This window comes from Silurus aristotelis (assembly GCF_946808225.1).
Source record: "Silurus aristotelis genome assembly, chromosome: 14".
Taxonomy (NCBI): Eukaryota; Metazoa; Chordata; class Actinopteri; order Siluriformes; family Siluridae; genus Silurus; species Silurus aristotelis.
Window position 1 is genome coordinate 20,105,565 of NC_139587.1, and position 12,718 is coordinate 20,118,282.

The 12,718-nt window shown below is 38.2% G+C and overlaps 1 protein-coding gene and 1 long non-coding RNA gene across 3 annotated transcripts; both read left to right on the forward strand.

Annotated features, from left to right (window-relative positions):
• Positions 1-1,239: 1,239 nt before the first annotated feature.
• smad5 (SMAD family member 5) lies at positions 1,240-11,616 on the forward strand. 2 transcript variants are annotated; one of them, XM_083560119.1, is made up of 8 exons: positions 1,251-1,409; positions 6,479-6,591; positions 6,691-7,280; positions 7,667-7,924; positions 9,744-9,842; positions 9,988-10,209; positions 10,387-10,643; positions 10,735-11,616. In XM_083560119.1, the coding sequence occupies exons 3-8, from the start codon at positions 6,878-6,880 to the stop codon at positions 10,876-10,878; spliced, it is 1,383 nt and encodes a 460-aa protein (XP_083416245.1). In that variant the 5' UTR covers positions 1,251-1,409; positions 6,479-6,591; positions 6,691-6,877; the 3' UTR covers positions 10,879-11,616. The 2 variants fall into 2 exon arrangements, with proteins under 2 accessions (XP_083416244.1, XP_083416245.1); XM_083560118.1 differs by having other exon boundaries at positions 1,240-1,409; positions 6,479-7,280.
• LOC310736556 lies at positions 8,614-9,490 on the forward strand. The gene is made up of 2 exons (XR_014536575.1): positions 8,614-8,928; positions 8,962-9,490. It is a non-coding gene; the product is annotated as an uncharacterized lncRNA (long non-coding RNA).
• Positions 11,617-12,718: the final 1,102 nt, after the last annotated feature.

Consider the following 12,718-nt stretch of genomic DNA (forward strand, 5'->3'; position numbering starts at 1 on the left):
TGCATAAAGCCTCACAACATGGCTGTGTATTCATTTTTATTTTATTTTTTGTTTAGGATAAAGTTAATAAGCATTAAAATATTTAACAGAAAGACTCGTGGAATGTCTGTGGCTGTTGAAAAGCAATATATAATAAAGTTTTTATAATTGAAAGGAGAAATGTGTTTATTGATTCTTGAAAATGTACTGAAATGCTATAAATGTTTTTAAAAAGTTGCTTGTGTTTTAGTTGCAAATGAGGCTAGCTGTTGTGTGAGAGTTTGTGTGAGTGTGTGTGTGTGTGTGTGTGTGTGTGTGTGTGTGTGTGTGTGAGAGAGCTCACAGATTAATAGGTTTGAAAACTGAATTTAATTTTGACCCAAGCAGCCAGATCACACACACAGATATCACTACTCGGTACTTATCACTGCCTTCAAAATCTGGATAAATAAAAATCAATCAATGAAAATGAATAGTGTGTGTGTGTGTGTGTGTGTGTGTGTGTGTGTGTGTGTGTGTGTGTGTGTGTGTGTGTGTGTGTGTGTGTGTGTGTGTGTGTGTGTGTGTGTGTGTGTGTAGTCCGGAACTCCTCGCCATTGGTCGCCTGCTTGTTGAGTTTTCAAAGCCAGACAGAGTGGAGCCAAAGCTCGTGACGTCACACACTGCAGAACACCTCACACAGTCTATTGGAAAGAGTGGAGCAGAAAAACGTGTCCTTCCGCCAAAGTGCCTCTCGACTGTGCTATTGTACCGACCTGCAGCGTGGAACATGAGCCATCAATTTACAACACAATTATTATAATATATCTAAATTACTACAAATTATCTAAATAAATATCTAATACAACGATGTTATTATGGTGATTAAGCACAGCAAGCAATGTCAAAAAAACAATAATAATAATTATTATTATTATAATAAATGGAAAGGATTTGTAAATATTAAAGTAACCTCTGTAGTTTTCCCGCAATTTGTTTTATTGAAATTGTGTAGTTTATTGCAACTAGATCACCTCACACACACACACACACAGCTGATCCCTGAGATTGCAGAAACAGTTCAGTCCCAATCAGAGCTCACAATTACAGTTCGGAAAGACTTATTTCCAGGCAGAAACGTAAAAAAACAACTTCCAAAATTTCCGCTTTAAAGGTATTTAATTTTTCTCACACGATAGTCATTAGTGATTCATTTATTTGTTTCACCCTGGAGTTGTGAAACTTTCCTCTTTCCCCGGAACTCACACCAAATAAAAATGATGAGTAGCAGAGGTTGACTGTCATATAGGCGGAGGGATACGGCCTGGAGTTGTTTGGCTCCAGCCTCTTTGACGCCAGGAGAGGAGCGAAAAAAAAGGGCAAAAATCCTGCTTCATGTCGGTGCGTGAAAACAGAGGAAAGCTTGAGAGACTCTGTGATCTTACCGAAAGGTATGCGTTTGACCATAATTCAACAAAAAAATCGGTGTATTCGGGCATTTTTATTTGAATCTAGTTGGATTATTCTGGTGTTTTCCACAGGGGGTGGGGTGAAATGAGAAAAGTTTTCCCTGGATGGTTTTTTGCTAATTTTTCTTGCTAGCTATTCTATTCTATCCCGTCCTGTAGTTGAGAGACTGTGGTAAAGTTATATAAAATATATATATATATTTTTTCTTTTACATCATGTGCGTTTTGGCACTTTCGTAACTTTCCGAAATACTTGGTAATTGTTCAGCGCGTTTACCGGGTTTGTTAGCTAACTAACTTTTTTTTTTTGGACAACGAACTTAGCCTGGTAACGGCTAGTTAGCTTGGAGACCTAGCATTACTGGGACTGGTCGGACAGCGCGAGTTGGTTAACAGACAGACTTCTTTTCAGGGTGTGAGGGACGGATGTAAAGAGTTTGGGGTTTATTTGAATGGTTTACATGGCGTGTGCTGAACGGCGTGGTGTAGGGAAATGCAGCGGCTTTGCTGGTAAGCGGCAGCTAACAGTTAAAGACAGTTTGCTCCACTGCGTGTCGTGGCGCGTCGCGTCCAGTATCGTGCTCGTGCTGCGGTTTTGATGCACAGCTTCAGTTTATTTCAGAAAGTGTTGCTTATTTACTTATTGGTTTGCTTTGTAAATGCTTTAGTTTAAAATGTCTCTTTTTGGGTTTTTTTTTTTTTTTTGTTGAGCAGTTGCTGAATCTCAGCAGTACAGGTTTGTTCTTCGTACCTCCAGCTATTTCTTATCCAGACAAAATGTATAGGTGTATTTATTAGCTCTTCTTATGACTTGGGTGTTTTCGTTTCAGAAAGTATTCTGCTGTTCGTGTTAGTGATGTCAAACACTTATTTAGGTTTCTTTATTATTTATTTATTTGCTGGGGGGAAAATGTTGTAAATGGTGTCTTCATTTCTTTGGTTCGAAAATCTCATCGAATCATCGAAATCCCAGGAATACAGTATTGTTTTTGGTACAATCTTTGTCCAGAAAAACAAAATCTGAGTGCATTTTCAACCATATATATGCGTGTATGTATGTATGTATATAGATTGATAGATTAAGCCTTAACAGATCTCTCTTTGGGTTTAGTTTAATTTGCTGTCATTGAAAAGATTTGTGCTATTTAGTTTTCACTCATAAATATGAATAGACACGTGAGATAATAAAATAATCTGTCACCCAGTCCTGAACATGAACAGTATCAGTGCTCTGTTGAACACCTTTGTGTGAAGTGATTCATGCATAGTAGGTCTTGATGGTGCAAGATAGTGAACAAGGGCTCCCAGGTGTGACATTGCAGATGAGGTTGTACAGTGGGTGGTGGAAAGGTTTCTCTTGATCAGATATTCAGGTTTGACACAACGTATACGTTCATGTTTAGTGCAAACTGGTGGTTAAAATCCCATAAAGTCACCTTTATTTTATTAAGAATTTGCTGTTGTGCACAATCTTGACCCTCTTAGATCATCATTGTTAGCTTGGACTGCTTTGGATCCTCTGTGTATGTATGCGTTTTGTTTGCACAGTTAGTTTAATTGTAAAATCGGTCGATTGCTCTCCTCGACATATGGCATGCCATCTGTTTTTTGCAATGACAGGGAGCTGAACTATAGAAGGTAATGTGCAGTCAATGAAAGACAGTCACTGAATTGAACTCTACCCAAACAGTGATGTACAGGTTCACATTGATCAAATTTGTGCTTTTTCAGACACATATTAATGTTCTCAAAGTTATTTTCAGCAAACCTTATCGGTGCGCTGTTGAAACCCTTTGTGAGAAATGGCTTGTGGTATTTCATGATGATGCACGATTGTTAAATCCTGACTCTCACTTGCCGCAACAGAAGTGTGAACCCTATTGATTGGAGGTCGCACGTTTTAATCCCTACAATGCCACAGCTGTTCTCAGCTGGGTGTCTAAAGAACAAAACTGGCACTGCTGTCTGTGTGGGAGGGATGGCAGACACTCTCCTGTCAGTCATAGCCATATAAATTCATTTTATTTTCAGATACATGTGTAAGATACGTGTATGCGGATAGAATAGGATTTTCTCTGAATCTGTTATACTGATTGAAGTAATGATGCTTATTTCGAGACATGAAAACCAATGAGTTCCTTTTCCCCATCACATGTTGGCAGCTGCGCTGTAAGGGGGTGAAGGGGTAGAAAGGTTTTAGGTTATGTTCTGGTAGGACATTGTGCAGATGTGCCTGGCACAGTTTTTTAATCTCTTTCCTTGAAATTTGCATTGGTTATTTGCATCCCGATAACACAACAGCCTGTCTCTGTCCTGTACTGTTACAAAAAATTGTAGACAGTTAGTTTGGTTTGATTTAATATGCATAATTGCAGTTATTCAATTCACTTCACTTAATCAAGCTTATCTTGTACCGTCAAAGCTGCGGAAATATTACGTTTTGTGCTACTTTATGGTGAGCGTCTGCAGTCGAGTGCTTGGTATTAGTGTTTTTGTTAGACTCGCAATTTAAATTGTTCTATTTATTTGTTTTTTTTTTTTTATTTATGAATGTTTCACTGATAGACTGACTACCCATTAAGTTGATATTTAGAGGCTATTTGAGTTATTGAGGTTTGAATCAAAAAGTCAGTGATAAACATATAAATCAATAATAACTTTTTTTTTTGTTTGTTTACAATTTAGCTTTTCTTTTCTTTTCTTTTTCTTTTATTATGCAGATATTAAAATACAGATTGCCTTTAGACATTACACAGTAGTAATAAGGTACTAAAAAAACACATGCTTTTTTGAAATGCTGTTTCTCCTTCAGTCAAAACAGTAGTAGGGCTGTAATAATTGTGTTGTGAGAGGGGGAAAAGGGCACAGCCCCCCACTTGTGTGGATGATGCAAATCTCCAAAGACAAAGGTGTTGTATCAAGAGCAATAAAACAAAGCCTATTTAAATCAACTACATTTTAGTCTTCACTAGTTATGATCTCTCCTCAAAAAATATATTTATATATTTTATTATTTACCCATTCATTATGATGTAAAGACTTGCAAGTGCACGTCGCACAGCTTATGCGATTAGAGCAGGGCTAGATATTTGTTTTGGAAATGCATAGCCTATATAAGTCAGTTCTCTGCATTTGTAGATAATGGTGGTGTTTCAGAGTGTTCAGCTGCAAGCGTTATTTTTCCTACCTCATTAAGGTTTCATTAAGGCCTACACAAGCGGATGAGGTTTAGCAGGATGGGGGATCTTCCATGAAGAGTGGGAAAATCAATAGAGGTAAATGCCTTCGATTAGTGTGCATTAAGCAGCTGCAACAACAAAAGTTTCGTGGCTCTTGTAGCCTCAAACAAGGATTTCTCAAATATAACAGTTGGCTGTACCTTGCTAGATAATTTAAAGCAAATGTCAAACGTTTTATGTAAATGGAAAGCTGGGAATATGAAGTAAGGAAACAACTAAAATGTTATTTTCAAATGTTCAATATACTTTTAATGTGATTTGGAAAGCATTTGGCAGTTTAGAGAGTAGATCGATCAGTGTGTACTATCAATCAAGCATGGCATTCGACACACTAAAGAAGTTTGACTGTAGGTCTAAGAACATTTACAAGATGCTTTAGCAAACTGCCTATACAGTTATGATTTATTCCAAATGCTGATTTAAATACATTTATTTTAGGTTGGTTTGTATTGTGGCAGCACATATAACTTGTATAAAGATCTCTTTTATATTATTTTGTTTCAATTCCCACATTTCCCTAATTAGATCACATGCCAGTTCCCAGAAAAAAAAAAAATCCCCCAAACTAAATATTGGGCTGTTCTCTTAGGTACTTCAGGCATCATCAAATCAACATGGGTGTAAACAGAAGTAGCCGTTAACAAAATGGTACTTAATAAGCATTTGCTTTAGAAATACTGCTTATGCCTCATCACAGAAATTCTCTTGGAGGAAAATATTATTTAACTGCTTTTGCATCCTTGCAGACTCTTACCATTCAGTAGTGTTGTATTAATTGACAGGGGGAGTAGAGAATGACATACCACCCAACCCAGTCCCCTGGCCAAGACTTTTTTTTCTTCTGATGATAAGACGAATTTTTTTTAAATACCTCCCCAGTGGTGCATATGGACAGCATGGGGAGCAATGAAGGGAAATAAACCTTTTGCAATGAAAGAAGCTATTCCTTGCATAATGTTTATATTCTTATTACTGTTCTAGTATTCTCACAGATTCTCAGAATAGTAACAGCTTGTTCTGATGGGTTGGGGCTGATGTTTGGCAGCATAAGAGGGCAGGTCAAGGGGAAGGGATGTGGCTATAGGAAGTGGCTCACAGTGGCCTGGTATCCTTTTTGTCCTGACTCTGCTTTTGACTTTTCCAGCAGCTGTGTTCTGTCTGTCCTGCTGACTCGCTTGGAGAGCTCCCTGGGTGGGGCACGGGCAGCCTGTTGCTTACAAGTGCAACACAATGGTGCTCTGTTACACTGCACCCCAGTACATGGCCAATGGGTACATCCCATGCAACACTTTTAAATGGGACTGGATTTGGTGATGCTTTTTAGTGTGTTTTATAACAGCAGTTGAAATACCACAGTGTAAATGCCAAGCTGTAGGTTTCTTGCAAACATTGTTGGTGATATGTTCTATTTTACCCCTGTTTTTCTTTTCAGACAAACAGAAGTCTGACTGAAATAGTTTTGCAAAGTGGCTTGTCTATAACAAAAATCTCTTGCCTTCTTGGTAGTTGTAGCATGAATTTTTCAAAAGAAAAAAAACTGAAAATGCTTAATATCAATCAAATAGGGGATTCTTTGTGGGTGCTTTGTAGTGCACAATCAATGGTTTGTGATGTTTTTCCCTCCTCTTTAAAACTGATTGAGACTGGGATTAGAAAGGGGTAGAATATATGCTGTGGAAGTACAATGATAAACTTGATAATGATAAGCATTTTTATCCCAATTGAGCAGTGTTTTGCATAGGTGTTTCAAAAGCTGGTGTACTATTTGGATTTGTAGTAAAATGTAATCATTGTCTTTTCATTGTCTTTCAGGTGCTGAACTGATAATTTGCAATTTTCTTGGATCTGTCTTGTCTCTAGCATGGATTAGACCATTCTACTTGACTAACAGTTCACCACTGGTTTAGGAGCAGTTTAAATTATTGGTAATTTCCCCACTTGCATTTGCCCATAGCAATATTTCCCAAGTGGTTGTGACCTCCTTACACCCCTTAACCCCCCCACCCCCACCCCACCCCCTCTAGTGCAGGCCTTCCTGATCATCAGCAGCTGCGTCCTGCCTCCGTTTCCTGTCCTTGGCTGTGAAGGCTAAAGTCTTCCACTCTCTAAATACCTCTCTACTGTATACACGCAAACGAAAACAGGCATTCTCCTGGCCCGGTCCAACCCGACTAGCAGTCCATCTCCCTCTTCCTGGTGCAGCGTGGCACGATGACCTCCATGTCCAGCCTGTTTTCATTCACCAGCCCAGCAGTGAAGCGACTGCTTGGTTGGAAACAGGGAGATGAAGAGGAGAAATGGGCTGAAAAGGCTGTGGATGCGCTGGTGAAGAAGCTGAAGAAAAAGAAGGGTGCTATGGAGGACCTAGAGAAGGCCTTAAGCAGCCCTGGGCAGCCCAGCAAGTGTGTGACCATCCCTCGTTCACTTGATGGTCGTCTGCAGGTGTCCCACAGGAAGGGCCTTCCACACGTTATCTATTGTCGTGTTTGGCGTTGGCCTGACCTGCAGTCACACCATGAGCTCAAGCCTCTGGAGGTGTGTGAATACCCATTTGGCTCAAAACAGAAGGAGGTTTGCATCAACCCTTACCACTACAAAAGGGTTGAAAGTCCTGGTAAGCATGTCACTCTACATGATTTATCTTAACAGTCAGAAACAGATTGCTATAAAGCAGTGTTCCAGAGCTGTGCTTCTTGTTACTGAATTAGCATTGATGTAGACTGTTGGAAATTGCTAATTCCTTTAGGCTTTTCAAGGCCTCTTGATCCATAAAACACCTGTTTTGCACTGCTCTGAAAAAGCAGTGTTCAGGGAGTATTGTTTTAAACTTTTCAAGGAAAAATATTACATGTCATGCAGGACAAAAAAAATAGTTTTCAGTGAAGCTGAATTTTTGTTTACATGTATAGTGAGAAGAAATATTACCTTTTTTAATCAATGAGTTCTTGGTTGATTTTATTTTTTATTTTTTACTTAAAATGGTCAATCTATTCTTTTCAGTGCTTCCACCTGTGTTGGTGCCAAGACACAGTGAGTTTAACCCCCAGCACAGCCTTTTGGTGCAATTCCGCAACCTGAGCCACAATGAGCCACACATGCCTGTGAACGCCACCTATCCCGAGTCTTTCCAGCAGCACAGCGGTGGAAGCTCCTTCCCCATATCTCCAAATTCACCATATCCACCTTCTCCTGCAAGCAGTGGCACGTACCCTAACTCTCCAGCCAGCTCGGGTCCATCCAGCCCTTTTCAGCTCCCAGGTATGTCAAAAGCCCTTATTTCCTTCCTTAGGCTGCCACACATAGATCTTGATATCTCCCAAATGAGGATGGGTTCCCCTTTTGAGTCTGGTTCCTCTCAAGGTTTCTTCCTCATAACATCAAAGGGAGTTTTTCCTTGCCACAGTCACCATGGCTGTTCATCAGGGATAAATACACATCGTTTACCTTAACTGTTAAATTCTGTAAAGCTGCTTTGAGACGATGTCTGTTGTGAAAAGCGCTATAGAAATGGTACAAAAAAAAAAGAAAAAATTCGTGGACATCGTGGAAGACTTTCTAATATATATATATATATATATATATATATATATATATATATATATATATATATATATATATATATATATATATATATATATATATATATATATTATATTTTATTTTTTTTGCTAGCTTTTTTTTTGCTAGCTTTGAATTGCTTTTTATATATATATATATATATATATATATATATATATATATAAGCTGTTGTAGCTGAATGCCTTTTCCTGTATTTGTCAATTTATGTTGAGGCCAGGGTGTGAAGAAAAATTATACAGACCTAGTGGCCAAAAACTAATGTTAATTACTCTACTTAATAAATGGAGCTCTGTCTTTTTTTTCTTTCTTTTTTTTATGGACACTTAAATGACTTTTTATTTAAAATGAGACACTTGTATGTATGTAGTATTGTGTAATTGCCATAGATTTTCACAGGGCAACAACTAAAAAGTTAAGAATTTTTTCTGTCTGTGGTGTTAATGCAGATTTATTTGCGGATTTATCTGCCCCTGTAGTCGAAGCTGTAGTAGAGCTGAAGCTGCAACATGTGATTCCCTATTTACGGCCAGTAAAATCCTCCAAAATTTGCCTTCCAGCTTGAAATGTCAATGCTTACAGTAGTCTTTTCAACTACTAGTTCTTTGTTTGTTTATGGACTGTCATCAATACATCATGGCAACTTCCACTGTAAACAGTGTAGTTTATAGCCACATTGGCTTTAGGTCAATTAATATTTAGATATAGGTGTGAATTAGATACAGTTAATATTAATTAATCAAATATTACAACACTGACAAACACTTCACATGTATGTACATGTAGCTGTTTCCTTTGTATTGGTTATTCATTTTACCTAACTCTTTTATAGGTGTTGTGGGCACACTATAATGTGGTAATTCATAATTCACTTTTTTTAATGGTGTTTTGTCCTTGTAAGATTTTGTTTTGCAGCATCTTTGTAATATGATGCATCATCATTGCTGCTGTAACAAAATTTCTTTAAAGAATCGATAGGCTACTCTTTCTCTCTATTATTAATCTAACAAAAAAAAAAAAAAAAGTCTTACTGTTTGGTGTGTATATATAAGTTGTGACTGATGATTAATTGACCAAGCATTGGATATCAGTAACATTTTAATTCTCATTTTCTTAGTAAAATATTATTTTGGGACAGCCCCAAACACAGCTGTGCTAATAGAAGAGCGGTTTGCTGAAATTCAGCAAAAGAAAATGTATCTATAATGGCTTATCACACTTATAAGGTTAAGACAAAAAAAAATTAAACAGCTTTTTGTTTGTAAAGTTCTCCTTTACTTGAGCACTACGGAACCAGATATGCTTGTGGGAAGTGTGCTGTTTGATGGGTTGGTTTTTAAATGGGCATTTCATGTTAGGGACTTGTGAAATCAGACACTAAAAGCTGTCCATAAGATGTAGAAGGAAGGGGGCTTTCAGTGCAGATCCATTGAAACATTGACTCAGGGGTATTGGCTCTCCACTTCTAATAGCTCTCTTTGCGGTGTCTTATTTTATCCAGCCGACACCCCTCCCCCTGCCTACATGCCTCCAGAGGAGTCGATGGGACAGGATGGCTCTAATCCCATGGACACTGGCAACAGCATAGTGCCAAGAGGAGGTAAGAATGGCATCGTAAATAAGATAAAACAAGGCCCATGTTCCCAAAATCAATACAGTTATTGTACTCCAATGGTTTTATGTGATGAATTGATTTAGTGTGTATGGCTTTTCTTGATACGGAGCACTCGCTTTTTTTCTAACAGATGTGCAGCCTGTAGAGTATGAAGAGCCAAGTCACTGGTGCTCTATTGTGTACTATGAACTGAACAATCGTGTCGGTGAGGCTTACCATGCCTCCTCTACTAGCGTGCTGGTAGACGGTTTCACTGATCCATCCAACAACAAAAATCGCTTTTGCCTGGGTCTCCTGTCCAACGTTAACCGTAACTCCACGATTGAGAACACTCGGCGTCATATTGGCAAAGGTATGCACAAAGTAATGGTACCCTGTAACAGGAGCTCTTATTTTTATGTTTTACTCCAAGGGATAAAATTGCTTCTAGTTGTATTCACGTTTGTACTTGGATACAAAAAGTTACATTTATTTAATGCTAGGTTTCTGAATTTATTCAGCATGTTTTTTCCTTCCTGTCAAATTTTAGGTGTTCACTTGTATTATGTTGGAGGAGAGGTGTACGCCGAGTGTTTGAGTGACACCAGCATTTTCGTGCAGAGCAGGAACTGCAACTTCCACCACGGTTTCCACCCCACTACCGTCTGCAAGATCCCCAGCGGCTGCAGCCTCAAGATCTTCAACAATCAAGAGTTTGCTCAGCTGCTGGCCCAGTCTGTCAATCATGGATTTGAGGCTGTCTATGAGCTCACAAAGATGTGCACTATTCGCATGAGTTTTGTAAAGGTATTACTTTAGCTTAGTAATACACACTGACATGCTTAAATCTCTGTTTATGTTTTGAACAATTATTTAATATTGTTACGCTACTCCTTAGGGTTGGGGAGCGGAATATCATCGACAGGACGTGACCAGCACCCCCTGCTGGATAGAAGTGCATCTGCATGGTCCTCTTCAGTGGCTGGACAAAGTACTAACTCAAATGGGTTCGCCTGTGAACCCCATTTCTTCAGTTTCCTAATGATGGGCTGTCCTTTGGCAGGGAGGATCTTTTTATCTGGATAATTTTTTTTTTATTAATTTTTTTCTCCGGTTTTGAACAAAAAGGAGTTTTAAAGGGCTGAACTGTTTACACTATCTGCAAAAGGGTCATGAAACTCTGAAGCAGTCAGAACGATGAGGAAAAGACTGAGGCACATCTAGCAAAGGAAAATTCTAGGCGGTGGCATACAATGGACTAACTACTGCTTTAGCATTTGCCTTTTATGCCTGTTTTAAAAATGCTTGTATGTGTGATTTTTCTCTACCTGTAGGTAACCTTGTAGTTGAATTAAACTTAAATCAATTTTACATACCTTTACTTCATCTTACACCAGTCCAAATGGCAATCTTTTGATTCTCTAAGAATCTTTGTACTTTTTGTGTTGTCTAATTTCAGTTACTCCCAAGTAAGACAGTCTATCATGTTTACTATTAGACTCTGCTCACCTTTTTTTTTTTTTTTTTTTTTTTTTTTTTTATAGCTTTCATTGCCTTAAGGCAAATCAAAAAGTTACTGCTTTTAAATAAAGTCTATTTGATGAAATTCAGGTGTAGTGTTTTAGCTGATACATTGCTGGAAAGGTGTTTAACGTAAGCATTTTCAGTTTTTACTGTAGGATACATGGGTAATTAGAGGTTAAGTAGCACTATTATTTAACCTACTATTGTATTCTTGAAATTTAACATGGGTTCCGATTAAAGCAGCCCTGAAATAAAATCATGATGTATTGTGTGTTTATTGAATGAATAGAAGCCTGGAGATTCTGGTTTAATCTGTCATTTGGTGCCCTCCACTGGTAATCATTGCACGGTTCCAATAAAAGGAACAAAGCTTTTGGTTCCCTGCTCAGCATTAGACAGCCAGCAAATAAAACCCTAATCTTTTATCTTGACAATGTTACTGGGATTGTGTATGGAGTGTTAGTTTCCAAAAATATAAATATTTCCAATGCTTCTGTTTTTTGTTCATCACAACATTTCCTAATTCAATGAACTGAAACTTGATTACTCATAATGTTAAATATGTACATATGTAAATCTTGAAAGCTTGGTTATCTGTTTATTTAATACAGGAGGATTTTATGGCAAACGTTTACATTAAGTATACTTGTCCCTGAATACCAAGCTAACCTGTGGTGTGTGAAGTTAAATAAACGTGCAAAGTGGGAAGGCAAAACTAATTTCTTACATTTTTTAATGAATTGGTTCCTCTTAGTGAAATAAGAGCACTGAAAACAAACGCATTTCCACCTCACACTTGCGTTTGGATTAAATGTTTTCACTTTTTCAAATATATTTTTACTTAATGTAATAGGTCATCAGAGGGATATTTGGAAGCATCACGACAGAACATCAGTGTAAAGTATGAACCTATGTGAACCGAAACCTATTTTTTCTTCTCCACCTGATTGCACTGATATGATCATATACTACATTCTTTCTTTTTATTAATTTAACTATTTGCTGGTGCATTTTTTTCTTCTTCTTCTTTCGGCTTTTCCCATTAGGGGTCACCACAGCGGATCATCCGTCTCCATACCACCCTGTCCTCTACATCTGCCTCTTTCACACCAATTACCTGCATGTCTTCCCTCACCACATCCATAAACCTCCTCCTTGGCCTTCCTCTTTTCCCCCTTCCTGGTGGCTCCATTCTCAGCATACTTCTACCAATATAACTCATGTCCCTCCTCTGCACATGTCCAAACCATCTCAATCTCGCCTCCCTCACCTTGTCACCAAAACGTCCTACATGCGCTGTCCCTCTAATAAACTCATTTCTAATCCTGTCCATCCTCATCACTCCTAATAAAAACCTC